Raw genomic sequence first — 27,845 nt, 5'->3', positions numbered from 1 at the left:
CTAGCTGGAAGTGGGTTACAGATCAAACTTTAAATACAAATGTAAATCCATGGAATCCAGACAAACTCAGATTAAGCTGCACATCCATTCAGTTTTTCAGGTCTTGGGGACATAATAAGATGAAAGAGAGCAGGCAGACAGCAATTTAAGAGCGACAAGTAAACGTTTATTATTACAGCATATTTCACATCATATTATATGATTAGAAAAAACCTGATCAGCCAGTGCTTTACTCCGCTGCCTCTTTTCCCTAAAAACACACAAAATTTGGTTAGATCTGGTTAATTTCTATCAACTTTACACGGCAAATGTCAACATTCAACATTTGAATATGAATTTAATTTGTTTTTGGCTACACAGAATTGTATATTCACCTTGCCGGAGTCACGGCTCTTTGCTCTCATTTTGTTGACCTGGGACTCTGCAATGTCAGCACGCTCCTCAGCCTCCTCCAGCTCGTTCTGGATCTTTCTGCACTTGGACAGATGGACGTTGGCCTGCTCCTCCTGAAATACAATATACATTGTTTAAAGGTATATATTTTAAAGTATATTAGATGTACTTCGTGATCATGACTGCCAAATAACGACAAAGTCACACAATTTTAATGGATTGCTTGCTACAGCTATCGTGCATGATAGCTGTCTATTTTTCTAACCATAATTGAACAATATGTAATAGTATATTGCAATGTCTTATTAGTTAACCAAATTATCAGTTTTCCTTGATATTCGTAGTTTGAGTATCAGTTTTATTTATTCTAAATTATGTGTTATTATTACAGTTAAGTAGTGCAACAAAAAAAAAACAATATCACAAATTTGCGATTGCGATGTGCTTTCATTTCCCTGTCCTTTAATTTTACCTAAATAAATATGTGCAAAGAGAAAGGTTTTTTTGTATGAATTTGAATTTTTTTTTCAAATCAATTTTTTATTTTAAATTGATGAGTCATCCTTACCGCTTCCTCAGCCTGCCTCTTGTAGGCCTTCACCTTCAGTTGCAACTTGTCAACCAGATCCTGCAGCCTGGTAACATTTTTCTTGTCCTCCTCAGTCTGTGAAAATTAATTGAAAAGGAGAGTAAATTTACATGTCACCATGCTTTTATTGTTAATTATCTGGACTTGAACATGCGAACTGTCGAAGTGACTGTACCTGATAGGTGAGCTCTTTCACCCTCCTCTCATATTTGCGGACACCCTTAACAGCATCTGCTCCACGTCTCTGCTCACCCTCAACCTCTGTCTCCAGCTCGCGCACCTTCACAAAACCGAACATGTATATAATATTAAGAATAAATATGTTTTCTTACATTAGTTTGACTGTACAAATCTTGACAGATTTTTTTTTACCCTGGACTCAAGTTTCTGGAGCTGCTTCTTGCCACCCTTCATGGCCAGGTTCTCTGCCTCATCCAGGCGATGCTGCAGATCCTTAACAGCAACCTCAAGGTTCTTCTTCATCCTCTCCAGGTGAGCGCTAGTGTCCTGCTCCTTCTTCAGCTCCTCAGCCATCATAGCAGCCTAGAGGACAGAAGATTGAAATATTGAAAAATAAGATTTTGGATGGATATAAAGGAGAACAAAGAGAATGTAAACCTACATCAGTGATGGCCTTCTTGGCCTTGTCCTCTGCATTCCTTGCTTCCTGAACAGTGTCATCCACTTCACTCTGGATCTGGACCAGATCAGTCTCAAGCTTCTTCTTGGTGTTCATAAGGCTTGTGTTCTAAAGGGAAATAATATTAAGTACATTAAGTCACCACATGATTGATTTTCCCATGTTGTTTAAACACTGGTTGGATTTTGAATAATTAAAGAAATGATGTGAAATGTGTTCATTCACCTGAGAGTGCAGAAGTCCAACACGCTCACTGGCGTCCACCAGCTCCTGCTCAGCAATTTTGCGGCTTCTCTCCGTCTGTTCCAGAGCAGCTCTAAGTTCCTCAATTTCAGCCACCATGAGACCGTTTCTGCGCTCCACCATAGCAGCTTGTTCCTTGACGTCTTCCTGGGCTCTGACAGCGTCATCAAGGTGCAGTTGGGCATCCTGGTGAAATAATATCAGCAAATATATTTACGTGGATGCCAAAATGTAGGTGCACTGACCATAGTCTGTATAACAACTGTATGTCTTACAGTACCTTCAGCTGTGCCTGCACATTCCTCAGCTGCTTCTGGGACTCAGAGGCCTGGCGATTGGCGTGGCTCAACTGAATCTCCATCTCATTCAGGTCTCCCTCCATCTTCTTCTTGATTCTCAGGGCATCGTTCCTGCTCCTGACTTCAGAATCCAGAGTGCTCTGCATGGAGTCAGTCACCCTCTGACTGTTCCTCTTGATCTGCTCCATCTCTTCATCTTTCTCTGCCAGCTTCCTGTCCACCTCACCCTTAATCTGGTTGAGCTCCAGCTGGACACGCAGGATCTTGGACTCTTCATGTTCCAGAGTTCCCTAATTATGAAAAATAATTAAATATTAATCTCGAATTTACGATTTATTTTGTTTTTTCACAAGATCTTTTTTTTTTTTCAAGAAGAAGAAGAAATGTACCTCAGCCTCTTCAAGAGCTGTCTGGATCTCAGACTTCTCTGTCTCCACCTGCTTCTTGGCCTTCTCCAGCTCATGGATGCTCTTACCAGTCTCACCAATCTGTTCAGTCAGATCTGAGATCTCCTCTGCAGAGAGATGCATGTGTTTCATATTGTTACATTGTTACATAACAATTTCTTCCCCCAGGCCGTCGCACTGATGAACACTTGATCAGTCACCCAGTGTCAGTAACCCCCCTGACTCCAAAACCATCCACTCATAGTCTTTACATTCACAGACCAAATTGCACTTTATATGTATGTATGTATATATATATATATATATATATATATATATATATATATATATATATGTATATATGTATATACATATATATATATATATATATATATATATATATATATATATATATATATATTTCTACCTGTACATAATTGAACAACATATATCCACACTGTAAATAATATAATATAAATATACTTAAATATATATTTATATATTTATAATAGTCCGGACTTCTGAACACCTTTTAACTTACTGTTCTTTGTTGTTCTTGTTCCTTCTAGTTGAATGTTGTTATGTTTGTTTATGTTCATGTCTATGTCTATGTACATTGTGTGCTAAGAAAAACCAAGTCAAATTCCTTGTTTGTGTTTCACATACTTGGCCAATAAAGCTGATTCTGATTCTGATTCTGATTAAGCCTCAAAATGTTAAACATAAATGCTTCATTACAACACATAAACATGTGTAGAATGCATTATAACTTGTATAATGTGGTTGAACTCACGCTGCAGGTTCTTGTTTTCACGCTTCATGGTCTCCAGTTGATCCAGAGCTTCCTCATAAGAGTTCTTCATCTTGAACAGCTCAGTGCCAAGAGAGCGAGCCTCTTTCTGAGATCCCTCAAGCTCTGCCTGACCCTCCTCATACTTCTGTTTCCACTCTGCCAACACCTGAATAGCACAATGAATACAGTTCAGTTTATGCAGCAATATAAAAGTAAATAAATATGTAAACCATTGTTTTTGTTCGGCCACATGACGTAATGTAAAAGTTGCTACCTTGTCAAAGTTCCTCTGCTTCTTGTCCAGGTTAGCAGCCAATCCATTGGCCCTCTCCACATCAATCATGAGGTCCTCCACCTCACTCTGAAGCCTCTGTTTGGTTTTCTCAAGAGAAGCACACTTGGAATTCACTGCCTCAATCTGCTCCTCAGCCTCCTGGAGACGCTGGGCCAGCTTCTTCCTGTTTGAAATAGGTATGGACGTCTCTCAATGAAAAACTTAATACCAAATTATTTTACAGATGTTTTTGGATGTATGAAATAGAAATAATTACACATGTCCAGAATCTTGATGAATATATGAAAGCAGTGTTGCAATCTTTAATGTCTTTATTGTTCGTTTGTTACTCACTTGGCTTCCTCAAGCTCCTCAGTGCGCTGGATAGCATCAGTTTCATACTTAGTTCTCCACTGAGCTACCTCACTGTTGGCCTTGGACATTCCACGCTGCAGCTCAGCCTTGGCCTCCTGCTCCTCCTCAAACTGCTCCCTCAGCAGGTCACAGTCATGGCGGGCTGATTGCAGTCCATGGGCAAGAGCATTCTTGGCCTGGTGTAAGACACAATATTCAGTGTGCAAAATGTCTAAATAACACGTGAAGTTTATCAGTGCAATTGATGATTTCTTACCTTAACCTCCTCTTCAGTCTGTCTCTTCAGCTCCTCAATCTGCTGTGTGAAGGCCTGTTTGCCTCTGGTCAGCTGGGAGACAAGAGCTTCTTTCTCTTCAATTTGACGGCTGAACTCACCTTGTGGGAAAAATGTCATGATACAGATCAGTTTGTGTCCCGTTTCTCAATAATACACAACAGATAATTCTCTGACAACTTATAAATACCATTTTCTGTCAGGAGACGTGCTTTCTGTCCACTCATGTCATTGATTTGACGGACATTTTCATCATTCTTGGTCTTCAGTTCACTCAGTTGGTCCTCAAGAGTACGGCATATTTTTTCAAGGTTTCCCTGGTAAAGAAAAAAGAGATCACATCAGCAATCAGATTTATATTATTATTTACCTTATTTATTATACTAATTATGGTTTTTAAATGCCATTTAATGTATTGTGTACCTTTGCTTTAGCAACAGCCTCCATGTTACTGGAGAGGTCATCAATCTCCATCTTGTATTCACTCTTTTCCTTCTCAAGCTTCTGCTTGACACGCTGGAGGTTGTCGATCTGCTCTCCCAGCTCAGCAACGCTGTCAGCCTGCTTCTTGCGCAGAGCAGCAGCAGTGGCTTCATGCTGCAGAGTGGACTCCTCCAGATCACGACGGAGCTTCTGGAACTCAGCCTCACGCTTCTTGTTCATCTCAATCTGAGCGGCAGTGGCACCACCGGCCTCCTCTAGCCTCTCACTGATCTCCTCAAGTTCCCTGGAGAGGTCAGCTCTCTGCTTCTCAACCTTGGCACGAGCAGCACGCTCAGCCTCAATCTCTTCTTCCAGTTCCTCAATACGAGCCTATTGAATGTAGGTTTTTTTTACTTTTAGTAAACTTACAAGTTTAATACAAAAATGGGAAATGTATGCAGTATTCTTTCATGTAACAAAATGTGTCACCTGAAGCTCCTTGATCTTCTTCTGAAGCTGAGCACCCATTGACTGCTCATCCTCAATCTTGCTAAGGAGCTGACTGACTTCAAAGTCCTTCCTGTTGAATAATAAATAAAGCACATAGTATGAGTTCATATCGTGACCATTACTTTAAAAAGAGTGGTTGTTTTACAAATTCAAAAGCATTGTTACTTTTTCAGTTTCTCATCAGACTGCTGCTTGTCATTCTCAAGATCCATGATGGATTCCTGGGCCAGTTTCAGATCACCCTCCAGCTTCCTCTTGGTTCTCTCAAGGTCCATACGCAGCTTCTTCTCTTGCTCCAGAGAACCCTCAAGCTAAACAGTAACACAAGTTTTAAATCATCACGTTCAAGGCAAAGTTTGCCTTAGCAATCCAAGTGAGTTTGTAAACTTACATCATCCACTTGCTGCTCAAGCTTGGTCTTGGACTTGGTCAGAGTGTTGACTTTGTCTTCCTCAGCCTGCAGGTCATCAAGAGTCTGCTGGTGAGCCTCCTGAAGGGCTTTCTTTTCCTTGGTCAGCTTAGCAATGCTCTCATCCTGAGAGGCCATCTCCTCAGTCAGGTTCTTCACCTAAGATTGCAAGAAATATGTTGTTATTACATGGTAATCTTTAAATGTTACTTGATATGCTAAACATATTGATATTTACCAACCTTGTTCTCAGTGGCATGTTTCTCCTTTTCCACTTTGGCCAAGGTAAGCTCCAGGTCATCAATATCCTTCTTGAGCTCAGAGCATTCATCCTCCAGCTTTCTCTTCTTGGCAGTGAGCTCAGCATTGATTTCCTCTTCATCTTCCAGTCTCTCAGTTGTCTCTTTGAGTTTGGCCTCCAGCTGGATCTTGCTCTTAATAAGTCCCTCACATCTCTCCTCGGCATCTGTCAGATTCTCTGATTCCTAGTTTGTATGATGAAAATAGATGTTAGCACTCAACACTGAAAACATGGAAAAGCATGACTCTCTGTTGATGGGTACTTACAGATGCAACTTGCAGCTGCAGGTCATTCTTCTCTTGCAGCAGGGACACCATCTTCTCCTCCAGTTCCTTCTTCTTGGCCAGGGCAGTAGCCAAGTCTGACTGCATCTTCTCATAGTTCTCCTTCATCTGTTGCAGCTCCTTCTCAGTTTCAGCACTCTTCAGCAAAGGCTTGATCTTGTAATACACCTTCATCCATGGCCAGTGTTTCACATTCATGAATGAGCGAACGTTGTACTGGATGGTAAAGACGGCGTCCCTGTGGACAAGAAGTTGCTATTATAGACAAAGTACATTTTCATTATTGGTGTTCCCAGTGTGCACACAAAATAAGCTGTATTAACATGCCTCCTCGCCGTCATCTGAACAAACGCCTTTCTCATGAGGTAACCACGGCAGAGAGCCTGAGTCATGGTGACTAAAGCTGCCAACTTGTCATCTCTCATCTCCTCAAGGGTACCCAGCAGACCGGCCTTGAAGAACACCTGAACAACAACATTAAGAATTTTAATTTATGTCTGCACACTTTATACCAAACATTAAACTAGAAAGGACGGAGTGAGCACACACCCCATACAATCATCTGCCTTAGTTTTATGAGGAAACAATTTTTTCGATTTTGGTTTGATACAGATCTCAGGATCCAGATCGTTATCAAAATTCTGTAAACATCGGAAGCCAATTATGCTAAATGGCTGATAGCAGCTTTGCAGAGTCATCCATATTATAAATGTATTTGGTGAAAATCTGACATAATTATATAGGTGGAGTAAGGGTATTTTCTCCCAAACTCAGAATAGGTGAGCAATAATAAGAATCAAGGGCAGAAGAAATTTTGCATCTCAGTCCCTCGTTTTAAAAACAACAATGCTAAATGTAATGTTCATCCATGGCTGCACACTGGCACTATTTCTTTGGATCCCTTACTTGTTCTTTGGCTCATGGTGTTATTTCCCATCGTGATTATTTTTAAGAAAACAATCAGGGCGGTTACCTTGGTGTGTCCAAATCTGTACTGGTCATGATCAACATCAATTGATCCAAGCAGCTTCTCTGAAGCCTTCTTGTTATCAATGAACTGGCCCTCAGGGATGACACTGGCATTCAGCACCTTGTACCTTTTCATGAGAGAGTTAATGGTTAGTGTGGAAAAAACAAAACAGCAGTCGGTATTTACGTTATATTAAAATACCAATTCTTACCTCTGCTTGAAGTCAGCATAGAGGATTCTGCTGGGGAAACCTTTCCTGCAGATTCTGATACCCTCCAGCACACCGTTACACCTGAGCTGGTGGATGACCAGGAAGTTCTCCATCAGACCTGTAGAAAAGACATTTCCCAATTACTTCTTTGAATGAATAGTGTCTTTGTTAAAGCAGCACAACATGACATAAACATTACCAGTAATACAAAACCACACTTCACAGAATCTATTAAGATTATGTTGTCTGTGTACCTGGAGTCTTTGACTCATTGGGAATCAGGCAACGCACAAAGTGAGGATGGGTGCTCCTCAAGTTAGTCATCAGCTTGCCCAAGTTCTCCTATAGATCCAAAATGATAAGACTTGTCATGAAATGTCACAATTGTACGGTTCAGTATACACTCAGATTTGATTTTATAGCCAAGTTTGCAATGTTAAACCTTACCCTGAACTGTGAAGACACAGTCTGCATGGAACCACCCTTCTTCTTGCCTCCCTTCTTGGCACCACCGGTCTCTGTTGACAATTTTATGTAGACATGTTTTGTTTGAAAGAGACATAAAATTTACATGAAAACATCCTTTAAGAGTATACTGTAGTTAGGATCATACCCTCAACAACAGGAGGATACAGAAGATTCAGCAGCTTAACTGAGGACTTCTGGTACAGCTGGATAACAGACTCATTCAGTGGATCCTTGTTCTTGTCCAGCCAGCCAGAGATGTTGTAGTCCACAGTACCAGCATAGTGCACCAGTGAGAAGTGGGCCTCAGCCTTGCCCTTTGCTGGCTTTGGCTTCTCAAAAGCTCTGTTTTTGCCAAGATGCTGGTCATACAGCTTGTTCTTGAAGGAACTGTCTGTGGCCTTGGGGAACATGCACTCCTCTTCAAGGATGGAGAAGATACCCATGGGCTTTAAAAAGTGGGAAGAAATATGTCATTAAGTGATATATTAAGTCAAATTAAAAACAATTAGAATCACAAAATGTTTATATCATTACCTTTTCAATCAGCTCAATGCAGGCAGCCAAGTCCATGCCAAAGTCAATGAACTCCCAGATAATACCCTCCTTCTTGTACTCCTCTTGCTCCAGGACAAACATGTGGTGGTTGAAGAACTGTTGCAGCTTCTCATTGGTGAAGTTGATGCACAGCTGCTCCATGCTGTTGTACTGTGAGGGTACAAAGTTTCAGCATAATACTTTGCAGGCAATAAGAATGGTTTTGTCATTAAAATCATTGAATTATTGAATTGTTGGAATTTACGCTTACATCAAAGATTTCAAAGCCAGCAATATCCAGGACACCGATGAAGAACTGTCTTGGCTGTTTAGTGTCCAACATCTGGTTGATACGGATGACCATCCACAAGAACATCCTCTCATAGATAGACTTGGCCAGGGCAGGCACTGAGTTGTTCACCTGGATAAAAACAATGAATATGAAATGATTCAATTCAGTCAGCCGTTTTTTTTTTTAATGATGGATTACTGTTATTTTGAATTTCCTCTAAAGAGGCGAATTAGGTAAAAGAATTAAACCTTAAAAGTTTAATATTCTACTTTGAAACATTTGTTAACATACAAGGAACTAATCAAAACGAGTGCATCTCATGCCATGAACCGACAGTGGATAAATCTAAATGCAAAACAAAAAATGATACGGTGTATCTCAGTTACCTGAGGTACAGTCTGTCCCTTGGTGACAAACTCATTTCCGACCTTTACTCTGGGATAGCACAGAGCCTTCAGCATGTCAGCAGAGTTCAGACCCAGCAAGTAAGCAACCTTGTCAGCATCTGAAAACAGTTCAGTGATTTACTGTCAATTCATTTAGTATGTGACTGTAATTTTCCATTATAATCTAACAGAAACTAGTCTGATTAAGATTTTTTCTGCTGTTGTTCGTAAGCTTTTCACTTTGTGTTGACAGTCAATACTCACCCTCTGTGCCATCAGGCTCAGCCTGCTCCTCACGCTGCTTCTGCTTGAACTTCATGTTACCATGGTGGAGCACAGCACCAGTCATCTTGTAGATGCTAATCTTCTCTTCACCAGTGAAGCCCAGGATATCAATAGCGTTCTGTTTTCAAAAGATGTTTCCACACAAAACATTAAAACTCTTGAAAATACTTTTAGAGAGAGGAGAAGAGCAGTTTTGATATTGCATTTCACAAACAAAATATTTAAGTATTTTAAAGCAATCACTCACATCAGTGGCTTCCAGCTCAACTTTGTCATCAATGCTGGCCACAGTAATCTGACCCTGGCTGCACATGGGGAAGTCGTAGGGGTTGGTTGTAATGAGTGACATCTCTGCACATCAAAAAGAGATGACAAGCTTATTAGATTGTTCCGGATGAAAACTGTAAGCAGGTTTAAGATTGTGCACCACAACTGTTTACCGATCAGCTCAGGTTTGTGGTTGGTCATCATCTGGTAGAAGATGTGGTAGCCTCTTTCATCGGGAAGCTGGAATGTCACTCTAGACTTCTCCAGCAGATCTATAAAAGTTGTTCATAAGTTAAAGCCTGGCCAAATGTCGATCCCAATCATTTGTATGTACTATGAGAATTGTCACTTACATGTCTCAATATCAGCACTAGCCAGTTTGCCAGTTGTGCGGAAATGGATCCTGATGAATTTACCCTGTTTGGAACAAAGACATTTTTAACCTACACCTAATCATGTTTAACAAGACCTCTTTCATGTGTAGAAATCCCTCCATACTTACGAAACGAGAAGAGTTGTCATTCCTCACAGTTTTGGCATTACCATAGGCCTCCAGCAGAGGATTGGCTGCAATAATCTGATCCTCCAGAGAGCCCTATAATCAAGGTTTAGAATTGATATCAGAAAATGACTGGAAAAATAATCAATTTTCAAGGAACACTGAATTGTAATTGTCATGCAGTAACATACTCCCATCTTGGATTCCTTCTTCTTCTCTCCACCTGCAACTGAGATTGTTGCAAAGTACTGGATGACACGCTTGGTGTTCACAGTCTTTCCAGCACCAGATTCTCCACTAGGTATAGAGACAGACTTATAATTATTTGATCAATATATTTGATTATCTTTCACAAAGTTATCAAATGTATTACTTACGTGATCAAGACAGACTGGTTCTCCCTATCTGTTAAATGAAAAAGAAAGGACTTAAGTAGGTTTTCCTGCAACAGAAACTTCATATACTGATAAATACTACTTTGTTATATTATTGACTTACCAGTAAGCATGTTCTGATAAGCATTGTCAGAGACGGAGAAGATGTGGGGTGGAGCCTCCATACGCTTCTTGCCTCTGTAGGCATTTACAACTTCCATATCGTACACTGGGAGCCACTTGTAGGGGTTCACAGTGGCACAGAAGAGCCCAGAGTAGGTCTAAAAGTGATCATAGAGAATCAACAGTTAACTGTATTCATACTACAATTATAGCCATTTTCAATTTTTCTCTTTTTCTCATTAGGAAGATTGTCTTACGTAGATCATCCATGCTGCATAACGCTCTTTGAGGTTATACAGCACAGAGGCTTCATTGAGATGGGTCATCATGGCCATATCCTCAATTTTGTCGTACTTGGGAGGGTTCATTGGAGTGACGTCCTCTTCTTTAGCTACCCTCTCCTGGAACAGGACAGATGTCACATTGAGAACTGAACATCATGAATATTAGTTGGCACTGAATTCATGATACCAACCTCCTGAGTGTCCAGGACTTTGACGGTGACTTTGCCACCTTCTTTCTTGATGATTGCTCCCTTCAAGTACAGCTCCTTAGCATCAGCAACGTAGCAGGCAGCTTTGGCATCAAAAGGTTTGTTTTGAGCCTCAATTCTCTCCTTCTCTGGCTTACGGAGGTAGATGGCAGCTTTGCCATAAATGGCCATCTCGGCGTCCGTACTCATGGTTGCGGGTTATGTCTGTTGCACAATGACATAGAACTGCCATGTTAGGCCAATGTTTTAAATCCATGTAATTAAACAGCACTTGAAGTTGGCATCTTTCCGAATAGTAGACATATGCACCATGACACTATGTATATGTTTTGTTAAAGGTGGGTTATTCAAAGTCTTTCTTACTCCTAACTGGTAGTGAGAACGCATACTAACATATAGTGTAGTACATGAATAACTGTGGACTTTCAATGAATACAGGTATTTTGCTTATGTCTTGAGTGCTTATAGAGAAAAGTTAAAATTCAAATTTGCCATTACCTGACCCCTTCTCTGTCAACAGTATTCACCAATCCTGTTCAAAAAAGTTTTTTGTTATATGGAGATTAGATGTAAAAACACAGATTCACTCAACAATTGTTTCCATTAACATAACTTAAAAGAAGAAAACATTCAAATTGTCTTAAGTGGAGCTGGACAAAGTCTTACCTTTAGTTAAACACGAACTCACAGGTCTTCTGTCCCCACTCTCTTTTCCTCCAGGACTGCTTATATTGAAAAGGGGTTTGCTGACATGGCAAAGTTAAAATTGGAAAGCAAGCCAAATGTGGTCAAGGCAGACGAAAGTAGAAACATGTGTTGCACCTAAATACCTCTGTTGTTTCGGGTTTCAGTTACTTTGGCCAGTTTTTGCTTGGCCATACTAACTTCTTAATCAATACTAAACAAGAAACAATCTATACATTTTACCTAAGGTATTCTCTTTCAAAATACTTCACCAAAAAATTTAGAAATAAATTCATTTGATTTCTACATGTGTCTACTTCACTCATGATATCTTCAGTTTTGTAATTGTTTTGATAGAACAAATTGTATAGCACTTTTTAATTTTCATAACTTTAACATAACATAAACATCTCTAAAATTTGATCAGCATTACTGATGCTGAATACAACGACGTTCTTTGATTTAACTGACTCTTGCTTCCCAAGCTGTTAACACTTGCGTGTCTGTCATTGTGTGTCTAGGTCCTCGCAGTTGAATTTCCAATGTTCTTGAAGAATATACTATATATATATAATATATATGAGGCCCGGTAGCATACCTGGTAGAGCAAGTACCAAATATCAAGGCTGAGTCCTCACTGCAGCGCTTGGGTTCGAATCCTGCCCAAGTACTTCGCTGCACGCCATTTCCTATCTCTCCTCTACTTTTCTTTTATCTCTGAAATGGGAAATGCCAAAAACAATCCTTAAAAACAACTAATCATGCCTTTTAAAGAGGTCACTTTTTAATGAGTTTGTCATTAGAAAAGGAGACCATTTATCTTTCATAATATATTTATTCAACTCAAAAGTGGGGGAACAATATGAAACATAAATGAATGTGCTAACAAAAAACAAACACTGAAACTTTGCTCAAAACACAGCATAAAACATGAAAACATAAAATAATGTAACTCTGTCGCCTCCTTGTGTTTTCCTGTGGTACCTTGTCCTTGTATCTTCCATGTGCCCGGTTTGCCTGCCTGTGTTTGTGTGTGCCTCTCTGACCCTGATTCTGCCTGTCCACACACTTCAATCAGCTCATCAACTTATGAACCCCAGCTTTCATCCCACTCATCAGCAGATCATTGTTTTTGTCACTGGTAATTAGGCTCAGGCTCCAAATGCTATTTTCTCTACTTACCAGTTTTCCTGTCTTCTTGTTGCTATGTTTAACATATGTGTTGTGTCCTGTGCCTCAGAACCCCTTAAGCCAAGTTTGCATTACATGACTTTAGCTCTGATCTTGGCTTCGCAGGTGTTTTTTGGTGCTTGCTGACAGAAAGCCCTGGATCAGGGGCAGATCGGTGTGTGCTCCCATTAACAGCGAAATACAGAAGCTTGGGGGTGGGGCTTTGCTGGATGCCCAGCAAGCTAAATATCTGGCTGAATCGCCGACAGGTCAGGTAGCCAGGAACAAGCGACAGCTAATGAGAGCAGATTCTGCCATCTTCTTCTCTCCTTCTCTCCGCGGTAGCTGCCTGACCCAGTCTAATCAGGCAGCTATGTGTATGGAGTGGGCACAATAATAGCTTATAGTTTCAGAATACATGCACACAAGCATTTCAGTATATGTAACCGGGAATCCTTGTTGAACTATGATACAAGCAGGCAGTTTCAAGTTTTCAGTCCAAAAGTAATCCTTGCTGTTATTTTCTTTTTCAATTTTTTTTTCACTGCAAATCAGACAACCTGGACTGTTTTGACTGCATCCTGTGTCTTCCCTCGCGTGTGTGACCTTATAGTGTGTGACCGCCTGTCACTGATCAGTCACCACAATCACTGTCAGACTCCAGACTACAAGGCAGAAAGTTGTATAGTGTGAACAGGACAGCGTTCTGACGACTTTGAAGTTGTGTAGTCGGTTCAAGCCATTACTGCCTGTCTGCCTGCCACACTACATTGCCGATCCCATCTCCTCAACCCACCTTCACCAGCTGTACCTTTTCAATGAACCTGTGAAACTTCCTCTGTCTCCTAATCTATGCTTTGCGCCTGGGGCTTGGTCTCAATCTCAACCTGACACAACAATCTAGACAAGCATGAACCCAGCAGACCACCTGCCCGAAGCCTTAGCTGACCAAGGTGCCCTTGGGGGACAACACAACTAAGCCCTAGTGATGTCATCTTTCGGATGGCGTGATGCAGATCAGCATCCAGGTAGACTGTATCACCATACACCTCTCGCTCACTCCTCCTAGAGCACAACCTCATGCTTCCGTGCCTTTCCAAGGCCAGCTAGCTCCCAGGCCCAGAAAGATCCATGTTTTTTAAGAACCTGAATGTTACGTTAGCAATTTAGAGACATTTGCAACACACATGTAGAAAAACTCTGTCCAATATGTGGTGTGTAGACCAGCACAAAGTTGTGTTCAGTAATTTCATACAATACTGTTTATAAAATTTGTCTTTCCAATTTTTCAGTTTGAAGCAATTAACATTATTACTAATGAATACCTTTGACAAAACATACTTTTTTTTATTTATGGATCTGATCTCTCTGTTTACATGAATTGTTATTGCTTTATTGTTTTAAAATGTGGATCAGGTGGAGCCATTACATCCGGTAATGTTGAGGGTCCGCCTGACCCATAAACATTGAGAAACAAAAATATGAACACCATGCACATTTTATCGTAGATATATAATGAAATAGTGAATGTACTGTGAAAGCTTTCTGTATGTTTATTTTACTAGTAGGCATGATAACGTCTTTCAGTTTCATCGCTGCATGTTGTCATAGCACAACACAAACACAGCAAGAATCACATAAAAATACACTCAAAAAGAAAAAGAATACGAGGTAAATGAAAATAGGAAAAATTCTTGAAACAGTATCAGATACACTTGGTGTGATTCTGATACGCTACCTGTGCATCAAAAAGTATGCAGCATACTTCATGTGGTGGCCACCCAGTGCATAAAGATTGCATAATTTTGTTTAGCTTTGTCACAAATGATCCAAGGCTCACATTTGCTCTTTTTCAGAGGACGCAATGACATCAAAACACAGAGTAATTTGATCAAAAAACGATTTTATTGTGGTATATTTCACATCATATTGTATGATTAGAAACAGCCCATCAGCAGGCGTTCTTTACTCGGCTGCGTCTTTTCCCTGTAAAATAATAAAACAAATACATTGAGTTCATAAGCAAATACATACACATCAAACTGCATACCTTTAAAGGTTATCTCTTGTCAATTTTTGGAGCTAAAAGTAATGGAAACTTGTGAAACTTAAAAAAAAATATATATATTCATGAATAAATAACTGTGACATTAATTATAGTATGGGGAGTTTAATTTCATTTTTCAATTAAAATGAAATGTGTAAATATTTACCTTTCCAGAGTCACGGCTCTTTGCTCTCATTTTGTTGACCTGGGACTCTGCAATGTCGGCACGCTCTTCAGCCTCCTCCAGCTCATGCTGGACCTTCCTGCACTTGGACAGGTGAACATTTGCCTGCTCCTCCTGAAATCCAAGATACAGACCAGTGTTTAAATGTTCAAAAAAGCCTGCTCGGTCTACTGTGCAAAAATAACTATGACAATGTATCAAGTTCCAAGTGTGTTGTCCTTACCGCTTCCTCAGCCTGCCTCTTGTAGGCCTTCACCTTGAGCTGCAGCTTGTCAACCAGATCCTGCAGCCTGGCAACATTTTTCTTGTCCTCCTCAGTCTGCAATGGAAAATATAGATTGCCATGGTTAAATGTATTCAATGTAGTTATGTTGGATTGATTTGTACTGTACATGTAAAATCTTGATGTAACCGTACCTGATAGGTGAGCTCCTTCACCCTCCTCTCATATTTGCGGACACCCTTAACAGCATCTGCTCCACGTCTCTGCTCAGCCTCAACCTCTGTCTCCAGCTCGCGCACCTTCACAAAACCAAACATGTATATAATATTAAGAATAAATATGTTTTCTTACATTAGTTTGACTGTACATATTTTGACAGAATTTTCTTACCCTGGACTCAAGTTTCTGGAGCTGCTTCTTGCCACCCTTCATGGCCAGGTTCTCTGCCTCATCCAGGCGATGCTGCAGATCCTTAACAGCAACCTCAAGGTTCTTCTTCATCCTCTCCAGGTGAGCGCTAGTGTCCTGCTCCTTCTTCAGCTCCTCAGCCATCATAGCAGCCTAGAGGACAGAAGATTGAAATATTGAAAAATAAGATTTTGGATGGATATAAAGGAGAACAAAGAGAATGTAAACCTACATCAGTGATGGCCTTCTTGGCCTTGTCCTCTGCATTCCTTGCTTCCTGAACAGTGTCATCCACTTCACTCTGGACCTGGACCAGATCAGTCTCAAGCTTCTTCTTGGTGTTCATAAGGCTTGTGTTCTAAAGGGAAATAATATTAAGTACATTAAGTCATCACATGATTGATTTTCCCATGTTGTTTAAACACTGGTTGGATTTTGAATAATTAAAGAAATGATGTGAAATGTGTTCATTCACCTGAGAGTGCAGAAGTCCAACACGCTCACTGGCGTCCACCAGCTCCTGCTCAGCAATTTTGCGGCTTCTCTCCGTCTGTTCCAGAGCAGCTCTAAGTTCCTCAATTTCAGCCACCATGAGACCGTTTCTGCGCTCCACCATAGCAGCTTGTTCCTTGACGTCTTCCTGGGCTCTGACAGCGTCATCAAGGTGCAGTTGGGCATCCTGGTGAAATAATATCAGCAAATATATTTACGTGGATGCCAAAATGTAGGTGCACTGACCATAGTCTGTATAACAACTGTATGTCTTACAGTACCTTCAGCTGTGCCTGCACATTCCTCAGCTGCTTCTGGGACTCAGAGGCCTGGCGATTGGCATGGCTCAACTGAATCTCCATCTCATTCAGGTCTCCCTCCATCTTCTTCTTGATTCTCAGGGCATCGTTCCTGCTCCTGACCTCAGAATCCAGAGTGCTCTGCATGGAGTCAGTCACCCTCTGACTGTTCCTCTTGATCTGCTCCATCTCTTCATCTTTCTCTGCCAGTTTCCTGTCCACCTCACCCTTAATCTGGTTGAGCTCCAGCTGGACACGCAGGATCTTGGACTCTTCATGTTCCAGAGTTCCCTAATTATAAAAAATGAAACAATATTAATCTCTGCCTTCAAAGCTTTTCTAATACATTTACGATTATTATTATTTTTTTTTTTAAGATCTTTTTTTTTTTTCAAGAAGAAGAAGAAATGTACCTCAGCCTCTTCAAGAGCTGTTTGGATCTCAGACTTCTCTGTCTCCACCTGCTTCTTGGCCTTCTCCAGCTCATGGATGCTCTTACCAGTCTCACCAATCTGTTCAGTCAGATCTGAGATCTCCTCTGCAGAGAGATGCATGTGTTTCATATTGGTAAGCCTCAAAATGGTAAATATAAATACTTTATTCTAACACATAACAGTAATACATGTGTAGAATTCAGTGTAAGAAATATGTGTTTGATACATTGTAATTGGTACATAATGTGGTAAGAACTTACGCTGCAGGTTCTTGTTTTCACGCTTCATGGTCTCCAGTTGATCCAGAGCTTCCTCATAAGAGTTCTTCATCTTGAACAGCTCAGTGCCAAGAGAGCGAGCCTCTTTCTGAGCTCCCTCAAGCTCTGCCTGACCCTCCTCATACTTCTGTTTCCACTCTGCCAACACCTGAATAGCACAATGAATACAGTCCAGTTGTTTATATGCACATCATTGTTTGTGTGCCACACAATGTAATGTAAAAGTTGCTACCTTGTCAAAGTTCCTCTGCTTCTTGTCCAGGTTAGCAGCCAATCCATTGGCCCTCTCCACATCAATCATGAGGTCCTCCACCTCACTCTGAAGCCTCTGTTTGGTTTTCTCAAGAGAAGCACACTTGGAATTCACTGCCTCAATCTGCTCCTCAGCCTCCTGGAGACGCTGGGCCAGCTTCTTCCTGTTTTAATAAAGTGTGATTAGTCATTCAGTAAAGTTACTTTAAGCCTTAGCAACAAGAACTTGCAATGCCCGTTCTTAACACATGATATACCCATCAGTTATCTTAAGCCATGCAGGATATACAAATAACAAATCAGCCCAATCTAGGAGAGTAATTTTTCTGGCAATTACTTGTGGTGCTTTAATTATGTTTGAGAACTAGACATTTATATTCTGACAATAGCAGATATTCTTTGTGAATGAATAACACTGGTGCAACACAGATAGTTTGCATAGCTCCCAAACAGAGTTGTACACTGTTGGCTGTCATTGTTCTCCAGGACAGGTCTGAAAGGCCTTTGGGTCATTTCCACCCTTTTGGTGGAACAATTTAGAAATACCACAATCTTATATTTATGCCATTATGGTAATTAATGTCTTAACTATCAAGATGAACATATGAAAGTGGGGCTGCAATTTAAAATATTTGTTCCAAGATGGCCATTTAATTCTTTGAATGAGACTCACTTGGATTCCTCAAGCTCCTCAGTGCGCTGGATAGCATCAGTTTCATACTTAGTTCTCCACTGAGCTACCTCACTGTTAGCCTTGGACATTCCACGCTGCAGCTCAGCCTTGGCCTCCTGCTCCTCCTCAAACTGCTCCCTCAGCAGGTCACAGTCATGGCGGGCTGATTGCAGTCCATGGGCAAGAGCATTCTTGGCCTGGTGTAAGACACAATATTCAGTGTGCAAAATGTCTAAATAACACGTGAAGTTTATCAGTGCAATTGATGATTTCTTACCTTAACCTCCTCTTCAGTCTGTCTCTTCAGCTCCTCAATCTGCTGTGTGAAGGCCTGTTTGCCTCTGGTCAGCTGGGAGACAAGAGCTTCTTTCTCTTCAATTTGACGGCTGAACTCACCTTGTGGGAAAAATGTCATGATACAGATCAGTTTGTGTCCCGTTTCTCAATAATACACAACAGATAATTCTCTGACAACTTATAAATACCATTTTCTGTCAGGAGACGTGCTTTCTGTCCACTCATGTCATTGATTTGACGGACATTTTCATCATTCTTGGTCTTCAGTTCACTCAGTTGGTCCTCAAGAGTACGGCATATCTTTTCAAGGTTTCCCTGGTAAAGAAAAAAGAGATCACATCAGCAATCAGATTTATATTACTATTTACCTTATTTATTATACTAATTATGGTTTTTAAATGCCATTTAATGTATTGTGTACCTTTGCTTTAGCAACAGCCTCCATGTTACTGGCGAGGTCATCAATCTCCATCTTGTATTCACTCTTTTCCTTCTCAAGCTTCTGCTTGACACGCTGGAGGTTGTCGATCTGCTCTCCCAGCTCAGCAACGCTGTCAGCCTGCTTCTTGCGCAGAGCAGCAGCAGTGGCTTCATGCTGCAGAGTGGACTCCTCCAGATCACGACGGAGCTTCTGGAACTCAGCCTCACGCTTCTTGTTCATCTCAATCTGAGCGGCAGTGGCACCACCGGCCTCCTCTAGCCTCTCACTGATCTCCTCAAGTTCCCTGGAGAGGTCAGCTCTCTGCTTCTCAACCTTGGCACGAGCAGCACGCTCAGCCTCAATCTCTTCTTCCAGTTCCTCAATACGAGCCTATTGAATGTAGGTTTTTTTTTACTTTTAGTAAACTTTCAAATTTAATACAAAAATGGGAAATGTATGCAGTATTCTTTCATGTAACAAAATGTGTCACCTGAAGCTCCTTGATCTTCTTCTGAAGCTGAGCACCCAGTGACTGCTCATCCTCAATCTTGCTAAGGAGCTGACTGACTTCAAAGTCCTTCCTGTTGAATAATAAGTAAAGCACATAGTATGAGTTCATATCGTGACCATTACTTTAAAAAGAGTGGTTGTTTTACAAATTCAAAAGCATTGTTACTTTTTCAGTTTCTCATCAGACTGCTGCTTGTCATTCTCAAGATCCATGATGGATTCCTGGGCCAGTTTCAAATCACCCTCCAGCTTCCTCTTGGCTCTCTCAAGGTCCATACGCAGCTTCTTCTCTTGCTCCAGAGAACCCTCAAGCTAAACAGTAACACAAGTTTTAAATCATCACGTTCAAGGCAAATTTTGCCTTAGCAATCCAAGTGAGTTTGTAAACTTACATCATCCACTTGCTGCTCAAGCTTGGTCTTGGCCTTGGTCAGAGTGTTGACTTTGTCTTCCTCAGCCTGCAGGTCATCAAGAGTCTGCTGGTGAGCCTCCTGAAGGGCTTTCTTTTCCTTGGTCAGCTTAGCAATGCTCTCATCCTGAGAGGCCATCTCCTCAGTCAGGTTCTTCACCTAAGATTGCAAGAAATATGTTGTTATTACATGGTAATCTTTAAATGTTACTTGATATGCTAAACATATTGATATTTACCAACCTTGTTCTCAGTGGCATGTTTCTCTTTCTCCACTTTGGCCAAGGTAAGCTCCAGGTCATCAATATCCTTCTTGAGCTCAGAGCATTCATCCTCCAGCTTTCTCTTCTTGGCAGTGAGCTCAGCATTGATTTCCTCTTCATCTTCCAGTCTCTCAGTTGTCTCTTTGAGTTTGGCCTCCAGCTGGATCTTGCTCTTGATAAGTCCCTCACATCTCTCCTCAGCATCTGACAGATTCTCTGTTTCCTAGTTTGTATTATGAAAATAGACTTTAGCACTCAACACTGAAAACATGGAAAAGCACAACTCTCTATTGATGGGTACTTACAGATGCAACTTGCAGCTGCAGGTCATTCTTCTCTTGCAGCAGGGACACCATCTTCTCCTCCAGTTCCTTCTTCTTGGCCAGGGCAGTAGCCAAGTCTGACTGCATCTTCTCATAGTTCTCCTTCATCTGTTGCAGCTCCTTCTCAGTTTCAGCACTCTTCAGCAGAGGCTTGATCTTGTAATACACCTTCATCCATGGCCAGTGTTTCACATTCATGAATGAGCGGACATTGTACTGGATGGTGTAAATGGCTTCCCTGTGGACAATAAGATGCTGTTATGGACAATGTTTTTTTCTGATTTTTGATTCCATCTTTCAGAATTTGATATTTTCAACATGCCTCCTCTCCATCATCTTCACAAACTCCTTTCTCATGAGGTAACCACGGCAGAGAGCCTGAGTCATGGTGACTAAAGCTGCCAACTTGTCATCTCTCATCTCCTCAAGGGTACCCAGCAGACCGGCCTTGAAAAACACCTGAACAACAATATAAAGAATTAATATAGAATGAACCTACACACTGAATCCTTCCCACCCTTTAAAACAATCAAACAAGCAAGCAAACAAATACCCCGCACCCTCACTTAATTACTTTTAGATCAATCGCATGGTTAGATTCTTTACAATCTCGGTAAGAAAACTGAATTATGTGAATGTAATCAAGATGCCTACCTTGGTGTGTCCGAATCTGTACTGGTCATGATCAACATCAATTGATCCAAGCAGCTTCTCTGAAGCCTTCTTGTTATCAATGAACTGGCCCTCAGGGATGACACTGGCATTCAACACCTTGTACCTTTTCATGAGAGAGTTAATGGTCAGTATGTATATTTTCTTCGAACAATCTACATCCAAATTATTTTAAAATACCAATTCTTACCTCTGCTTGAAGTCAGCATAGAGGATTCTGCTGGGGAAACCTTTCCTGCAGATTCTGATACCCTCCAGCACACCGTTACACCTGAGCTGGTGGATGACCAGGAAGTTCTCCATCAGACCTGTAGAAAAGACATTACCCAATTACTTCTTTGAATGAATAGTGTCTTTGTTAAAGCAGCACAACATGAAGTAAACATTACCAGTAATACAAAACCACACCTCACAAAATCTATTATGATTATGTTGTCTGTGTACCTGGAGTCTTTGACTCATTGGGAATCAGGCAACGCACAAAGTGAGGATGAGTGCTCCTCAAGTTAGTCATCAGCTTGCCCAAGTTCTCCTATAGATCCAAAATGATAAGACTTGTCATGAAATGTCACAATTGTACGGTTCAGTATACACTCAGATTTGATTTTACAGCCAAGTTTGCAATGTTAAACCTTACCCTGAACTGTGAAGACACAGTCTGCATGGAACCACCCTTCTTCTTGCCTCCCTTCTTGCCACCACCGGTCTCTGTTGACAATTTTATGTAGACATGTTTTGTTTGAAAGAGACATAAAATTTCCATGAAAACATACTTTAAGAGTATACTGTAGTTAGGATCATACCCTCAACAACTGGAGGATACAGAACCGGCAACAGCTTAACTGAGGACTTCTGGTACAGCTGCACAACAGACTCATTCAGTGGATCCTTGTTCTTGTCCAGCCAGCCAGAGATGTTGTAGTCCACAGTACCAGCATAGTGCACCAGTGAGAAGTGGGCCTCAGCCTTGCCCTTTGCTGGCTTTGGCTTCTCAAAAGCTCTGTTTTTGCCAAGATGCTGGTCATACAGCTTGTTCTTGAAGGATGTGTCTGTGGCCTTAGGGAACATGCACTCCTCTTCAAGGATGGAGAAGATACCCATGGGCTTTAAAAAGTGGGAAGAAATATGTCATTAAGTGATATATTAAGTCAAATTAAAAACAATTAGAATCACAAAATGTTTATATCATTACCTTTTCAATCAGCTCAATGCAGGCAGCCAAGTCCATGCCAAAGTCAATGAACTCCCAGATAATACCCTCCTTCTTGTACTCCTCTTGCTCCAGGACAAACATGTGGTGGTTGAAGAACTGTTGCAGCTTCTCATTGGTGAAGTTGATGCACAGCTGCTCCATGCTGTTGTACTGTGAGGGTACAAAGTTTCAGCATAATACCTTGCAGGCAATAAGAATGGTTTTGTCATTAAAATCATTGGCTGTTGAATTGTTGGAAATTACGCTTACATCAAAGATTTCAAAGCCAGCAATATCCAGGACACCGATGAAGAACTGTCTTGGCTGTTTAGTGTCCAACATCTGGTTGATACGGATGACCATCCACAAGAACATCCTCTCATAGATAGACTTGGCCAGGGCAGGCACTGAGTTGTTCACCTGGATAAAAACAATGAATATGAAATGATTCAATTCAGTCAGCCGTTTTTTTTTTTAATGATGGATTACTGTTATTTTGAATTTCCTCTAAAGAGGTGAATTAGGTAAAAGAATTAAACCTTAAAAGTTTAATATTCTACTTTGAAACATTTGTTAACATACAAGGAACTAATCAAAACGAGTGCATCTCATGCCATGAACCGACAGTGGATAAATCTGAATGCAAAACAAAAAATGATACGGTGTATCTCAGTTACCTGAGGTACAGTCTGTCCCTTGGTGACAAACTCATTTCCGACCTTTACTCTGGGATAGCACAGAGCCTTCAGCATGTCAGCAGAGTTCAGACCCAGCAAGTAAGCAACCTTGTCAGCATCTGAAAACAGTTCAGTGATTTACCGTCAATTCATTTAGTATGTGACTGCAATTTTCCATTATAATCTAACAGAAACTAGTCTGATTAAGATTTTTTCTGCTGTTGTTCGTAAGCTTTTCACTTTGTGTTGACAGTCAATACTCACCCTCTGTGCCATCAGGCTCAGCCTGCTCCTCACGCTGCTTCTGCTTGAACTTCATGTTACCATGGTGGAGCACAGCACCAGTCATCTTGTAGATGCTAATCTTCTCTTCACCAGTGAAGCCCAGGATATCAATAGCGTTCTGTTTTCAAAAGAGGTTTCCACACAAAACATTAAAACTCTTGAAAATACTTTTAGAGAGAAGAGAAGAGCAGTTTTGATATTGCATTTCACAAACAAAATATTTAAGTATTTTAAAGCAATCACTCACATCAGTGGCTTCCAGCTCAACTTTGTCATCAATGCTGGCCACAGTAATCTGACCCTGGCTGCACATGGGGAAGTCGTAGGGGTTGGTTGTAATGAGTGACATCTCTGCACATCAAAAAGAGATGACAAGCTTATTAGATTGTTCCGGATGAAAACTGTAAGCAGGTTTAAGATTGTGCACCACAACTGTTTACCGATCAGCTCAGGTTTGTGGTTGGTCATCATCTGGTAGAAGATGTGGTAGCCTCTTTCATCGGGAAGCTGGAATGTCACTCTAGACTTCTCCAGCAGATCTATAAAAGTTGTTCATAAGTTAAAGCCTGGCCAAATGTCGATCCCAATCATTTGTATGTACTATGAGAATTGTCACTTACATGTCTCAATATCAGCACTAGCCAGTTTGCCAGTTGTGCCGAAATGGATCCTGATGAATTTACCCTGTTTGGAACAAAGGGATATTTAACATCCCTACACATGTTGAATAAGGGTTTGTAAACAAGGGTTTCATGTGTAGAAATCCCTCCATACTTACGAAACGAGAAGAGTTGTCATTCCTCACAGTTTTGGCATTACCATAGGCCTCCAGCAGAGGATTGGCTGCAATAATCTGATCCTCCAGAGAGCCCTATAATCAAGGTTTAGAATTGATGTCAGAAAATGACCGGAAAAAAAAAAATTTTTCAAGGAACACTTAATTGTAATCGTCATGCAGTAACATACTCCCATCTTGGATTCCTTCTTCGGTCCACCTGCAACTGAGATTGTTGCAAAGTACTGGATGACACGCTTGGTGTTCACAGTCTTTCCAGCACCAGATTCTCCACTAGGTATAGAGACAGACTTTTAATAATTTGGTCAATATATTTGATTATCTTTCACAAAGTTATCAAATGTGTTACTTACGTGATCAAGACAGACTGGTTCTCCCTATCTGTTAAATGAAAAAGAAAGGACTTAAGTAGGTTTTCCTGCAACAGAAACTTCATATACTGATAAATACTACTTTGTTATATTATTGACTTACCAGTAGCCATGTTCTGATAAGCATTGTCAGAGACGGAGAAGATGTGGGGTGGAGCCTCCATACGCTTCTTGCCTCTGTAGGCATTTACAACTTCAGCATCGTACACTGGGAGCCACTTGTAGGGGTTCACAGTGGCACAGAAGAGCCCAGAGTAGGTCTAAAAGTGATCATAGAGAATCAACAGTTAACTGTATTCATACTACAAGTATAGCCATTTTCAATATTTCTATTTTCTCATTAGGCAGATTGTCTTACGTAGATCATCCATGCTGCATAACGCTCTTTGAGGTTATACAGGACAGAGGCTTCATTGAGATGGGTCATCATGGCCATGTCCTCAATTTTGTCGTACTTGGGAGGGTTCATTGGAGTGACGTCATCTTCTTTAACTGTCCTCTCCTGCAACAGGACATATGTCACAATGAAAACTGATCATATTTTATCTTAGTTGACACTGAATTCATGATACCAACCTCCTGAGTGTCCAGGACTTTGACGGTGACTTTGCCACCATCTTTCTTGATGATTGCTCCCTTCAAGTACAGCTCCTTAGCATCAGCAACGTAGCAGGCAGCTTTGGCATCAAAAGGTTTGCTTTGAGCCTCAATTCTCTCCTTCTCTGGCTTACGGAGATAGATGGCAGCTTTGCCATAAACGGCCATCTCGGCGTCCGTACTCATGGTGGCAGTTTATTTCTATGAGGTAATTAAAAATAAAAGTAATCTTATTCATCTCTTCTCAAAATGATGTGTGATGATGTCTACAAGACATGTGATTGAATGGCCCAGTTCATAAAGTATATAATAATAATTACTAATTCATTTACACACCCCCATCAAATACATTTTCCTACATTATAACAAAAACTTCACCATAGCTCTTTCAAAAGACATACTGTTTTGATATAATTGGCTGAACATTTTTGAAAAACCTGCAGCTTAATAAAATGTTTAACATAAGATATACACAAATAAAAAAATTAGCTGAAGTTGAAAGGTTTTCTTACCTGACCTTCCCTCTTTCAAAAGTATGTTTTATTCAGCAATCCTGTTGAATAAATAACACACATTCAGTCATGGGTTAGGATTTGGAAGCAAACATTTGTTCATCATATGTTAGTAATTATTTAATATTTTAAACTAATTTTTCAAATTATGAATACATCTAAATGCTCTGAAGCAGACAGGATAATCTTACCACAAGCAGGGGTGTCCAAGAGCCTTCAACCACACACTGCTCTGTCCTCTTGCACTGCTTATATCTAATCTGGCTTGCTTACGTAGTAAAGTTAAATATGGTACACATGCAGATATGGTCTGGGTAACAGTCAAAGCAGGCATCCTTTGAAACAGGTGTCGCTAGTGCATAAATGTACTATAAATGTTTTGGATTGCATTCTCTAGGACTAGTTCCAATTTCTGATTAAGATTTCTTTTTACTTTTTGGATACTGATTTGTCTGTCATGATATGACGCAAGTTATCATATCAACATAATAGAAAGGGGTAATGGGGTGCACAGAAAGCAGTTCTATTTTTTACATGCATTATAATTGCATACCAGAGATATATGAACATCTCCAAAATGCAATTGCATGCATTTTTCAGTTGTCTAAAACACAGATAATCGCAAAGATATTTTAATCAAAACAGATGTCTACACATGCTGCGTAGCGGCTCACATTTCACGAACACATGCTTTTTACGAGTTTGACCACAACACGATGAATCTTTATTGGCTTCAAGTCTATTTTCTGCCTTTCTACGATCGTAACTTCACGTTCTCTTTTGGTTGCAAGACAGCCCAAGTACAAGCTTTTGATTATAATTCATCACTATTTGCATTTGTGCATCTGTAAATCAGACTTCTGATCAGACTTCTGATTTGCAGATGCATTTGAAGAAGACTTTTGACTTCTTCAAATGCTTCTGTCAAATATTTCTAATTAATTATTATTAGTAATTATTCCTCTCCAACCAGTCCAAGACATATTCCTCTGATGTGCCAAATTAAGCAGGATGGTAAAGACACCCCATTAATGTACGATTCTCATACTTGACTTGCTGCAGGGTAAAACCACAGTGGTACACACAAGCTGATTGCTCATTTAGCCAGAATAGCCTCTTCAACTTTGCTAAAATTTACAGTTGGATTGATGTGCTCATGAGACAGGATAGCCTGACTTGTGGTGCAAATAAATAAATAGATGAAGTTATCTAGGATTCCAAACCTACTTAATTATAAAGATGAATACAATTTCGGACCCTCTCAGCCAGAATGGAAGGGATCTAAATAGGATAGAAACTTTTTTTTTTTTTAGCTCTAGCCCATAGACACTGTGGGAGGGTCATCAATTGAAATCTTTTTTAAAAATGCTGGGTTAACCAGGGCAAAATAAGTATACTGTAAACAGTAAACGCATCAAACAAAAATGAAAAGTAGTAGTATGAAAAAACTCCCATGATATTATGCTGTACCACATAATTAAAAAGAATCCACACACGTAGCAGCGGATTAGACTGCTTCAAGACATTCAGTACTTTCCTTGAATGTTTTGGTATATTTAGACAGGTTTTTTTTCTGTGACTCAGGGTTACCATTGGAATTCATTGCAGCTGCTATGAATCCAAGTTGACAACAGCTGTCATTGTCCTAGGCAAGAGTGAGGTTTAAATGTTTCAACAGAACAATGTGTTGTTGTTTTCTAAACTGTGTAAGCCATAAATGACACTTTTGCTATCTGATTAGGGCTTTAAAACAACTTACATGAGAGCTATGGAAAAGCAATATATATATACTTGATGTTACAGTCAACTACTGAACAACTAACGGAAGAATGCAAATTTTTATATGTAAACATTGGTTTGTTATGTTTAATTTTTCTTTATTATGAATTCAAATTTGATTCTCAGGGGGAAACAATGTGGAGAAAAACTGCATCTATGTAAGACTATGCAAGGGTTTCTCAACATTTTTCCTGTCACCCCATTATAGGGTCCCATGATTCTCATAACACCAGCAGTTCCAGATCTCTCAAGTTGGTGAGTTGAATACAGCATTTTTCTATAAAATTTGCATGAGCAGAAAAGGTTTATCATGCCTCCTATACGCCTTCACCTTGATCTATGAGAGCCTTCAGGCCCAGTCATGTTTTCCCTCAATCTGTTATATAAAATCAATTTGCTAGTTTTAAGGGTTTAGGTGATGACAAAGTTTGATTTATTTTTTGTGTGACTTATGTCAATGTGACTGTATCGAGTAGGTGAGTTCTCCTCTCATATTTAAATC

At 40.3% G+C, this 27,845-nt stretch overlaps 2 protein-coding genes across 2 annotated transcripts; both read right to left on the bottom strand.

Moving 5' to 3' along the window:
* Positions 1–229: 229 nt before the first annotated feature.
* LOC141001425 (myosin heavy chain, fast skeletal muscle-like) lies at positions 230–11,284 on the bottom strand. The gene is made up of 39 exons (XM_073472495.1): positions 11,078–11,284; positions 10,860–11,003; positions 10,604–10,760; positions 10,483–10,510; positions 10,297–10,402; positions 10,109–10,201; positions 9,960–10,023; positions 9,780–9,878; positions 9,587–9,690; positions 9,319–9,457; positions 9,055–9,173; positions 8,648–8,797; positions 8,377–8,547; positions 7,988–8,288; positions 7,822–7,892; positions 7,629–7,716; positions 7,375–7,492; positions 7,167–7,290; positions 6,521–6,657; positions 6,176–6,431; positions 5,851–6,093; positions 5,591–5,767; positions 5,365–5,510; positions 5,179–5,269; positions 4,690–5,079; positions 4,457–4,583; positions 4,249–4,367; positions 3,972–4,168; positions 3,618–3,801; positions 3,344–3,509; positions 2,554–2,678; positions 2,146–2,454; positions 1,848–2,051; positions 1,605–1,730; positions 1,355–1,525; positions 1,158–1,262; positions 962–1,057; positions 375–506; positions 230–250 (listed from the first exon to the last, which is right to left on the bottom strand). Exons 1-39 carry the CDS (start codon positions 11,282–11,284, stop codon positions 230–232), a joined length of 5,805 nt encoding a protein of 1,934 aa, XP_073328596.1.
* A 3,630-nt stretch (positions 11,285–14,914) lies between these two features.
* LOC141001426 (myosin heavy chain, fast skeletal muscle-like) lies at positions 14,915–25,238 on the bottom strand. The gene is made up of 39 exons (XM_073472497.1): positions 25,032–25,238; positions 24,814–24,957; positions 24,559–24,715; positions 24,438–24,465; positions 24,255–24,357; positions 24,067–24,159; positions 23,909–23,972; positions 23,729–23,827; positions 23,536–23,639; positions 23,268–23,406; positions 23,004–23,122; positions 22,597–22,746; positions 22,327–22,497; positions 21,938–22,238; positions 21,772–21,842; positions 21,579–21,666; positions 21,325–21,442; positions 21,117–21,240; positions 20,785–20,921; positions 20,445–20,700; positions 20,120–20,362; positions 19,860–20,036; positions 19,634–19,779; positions 19,448–19,538; positions 18,958–19,347; positions 18,725–18,851; positions 18,517–18,635; positions 18,240–18,436; positions 17,547–17,730; positions 17,297–17,462; positions 17,016–17,140; positions 16,585–16,893; positions 16,287–16,490; positions 16,044–16,169; positions 15,794–15,964; positions 15,598–15,702; positions 15,404–15,499; positions 15,163–15,294; positions 14,915–14,935 (listed from the first exon to the last, which is right to left on the bottom strand). The coding sequence occupies exons 1-39, from the start codon at positions 25,236–25,238 to the stop codon at positions 14,915–14,917; spliced, it is 5,802 nt and encodes a 1,933-aa protein (XP_073328598.1).
* Positions 25,239–27,845: the final 2,607 nt, after the last annotated feature.

Source organism: Pagrus major, chromosome 8 (genome assembly GCF_040436345.1).
Source record: "Pagrus major chromosome 8, Pma_NU_1.0".
NCBI classification, from domain to species: domain Eukaryota; kingdom Metazoa; phylum Chordata; class Actinopteri; order Spariformes; family Sparidae; genus Pagrus; species Pagrus major.
This window is presented reverse-complemented; position numbering and strand designations above follow the sequence as displayed.

What these genes read in the sequence shown, in the direction of transcription:
- LOC141001425 (XM_073472495.1), bottom strand. Translation starts at nt 11,284, where the DNA reads ATGAGTACGGACGCCGAGATGGCCATTTATGGCAAAGCTGCCATCTAC. An exon ending in TATGCTGACTTCAAGCAGAG is followed by an intron (nt 7,291 to 7,374) that starts GTAAGAATTGGT and finishes TCTCATGAAAAG; the next exon opens with GTACAAGGTGCTGAATGCCA. An exon ending in GTTCAGATGACGGCGAGGAG is followed by an intron (nt 6,432 to 6,520) that starts GCATGTTAATAC and finishes TCTTGTCCACAG; the next exon opens with GGACGCCGTCTTTACCATCC.
- LOC141001426 (XM_073472497.1), bottom strand. Translation starts at nt 25,238, where the DNA reads ATGAGTACGGACGCCGAGATGGCCGTTTATGGCAAAGCTGCCATCTAT. An exon ending in ATGACAACTCTTCTCGTTTC is followed by an intron (nt 23,973 to 24,066) that starts GTAAGTATGGAG and finishes TGTTCCAAACAG; the next exon opens with GGTAAATTCATCAGGATCCA. An exon ending in GCATTGAGCTGATTGAAAAG is followed by an intron (nt 22,239 to 22,326) that starts GTAATGATATAA and finishes CACTTTTTAAAG; the next exon opens with CCCATGGGTATCTTCTCCAT.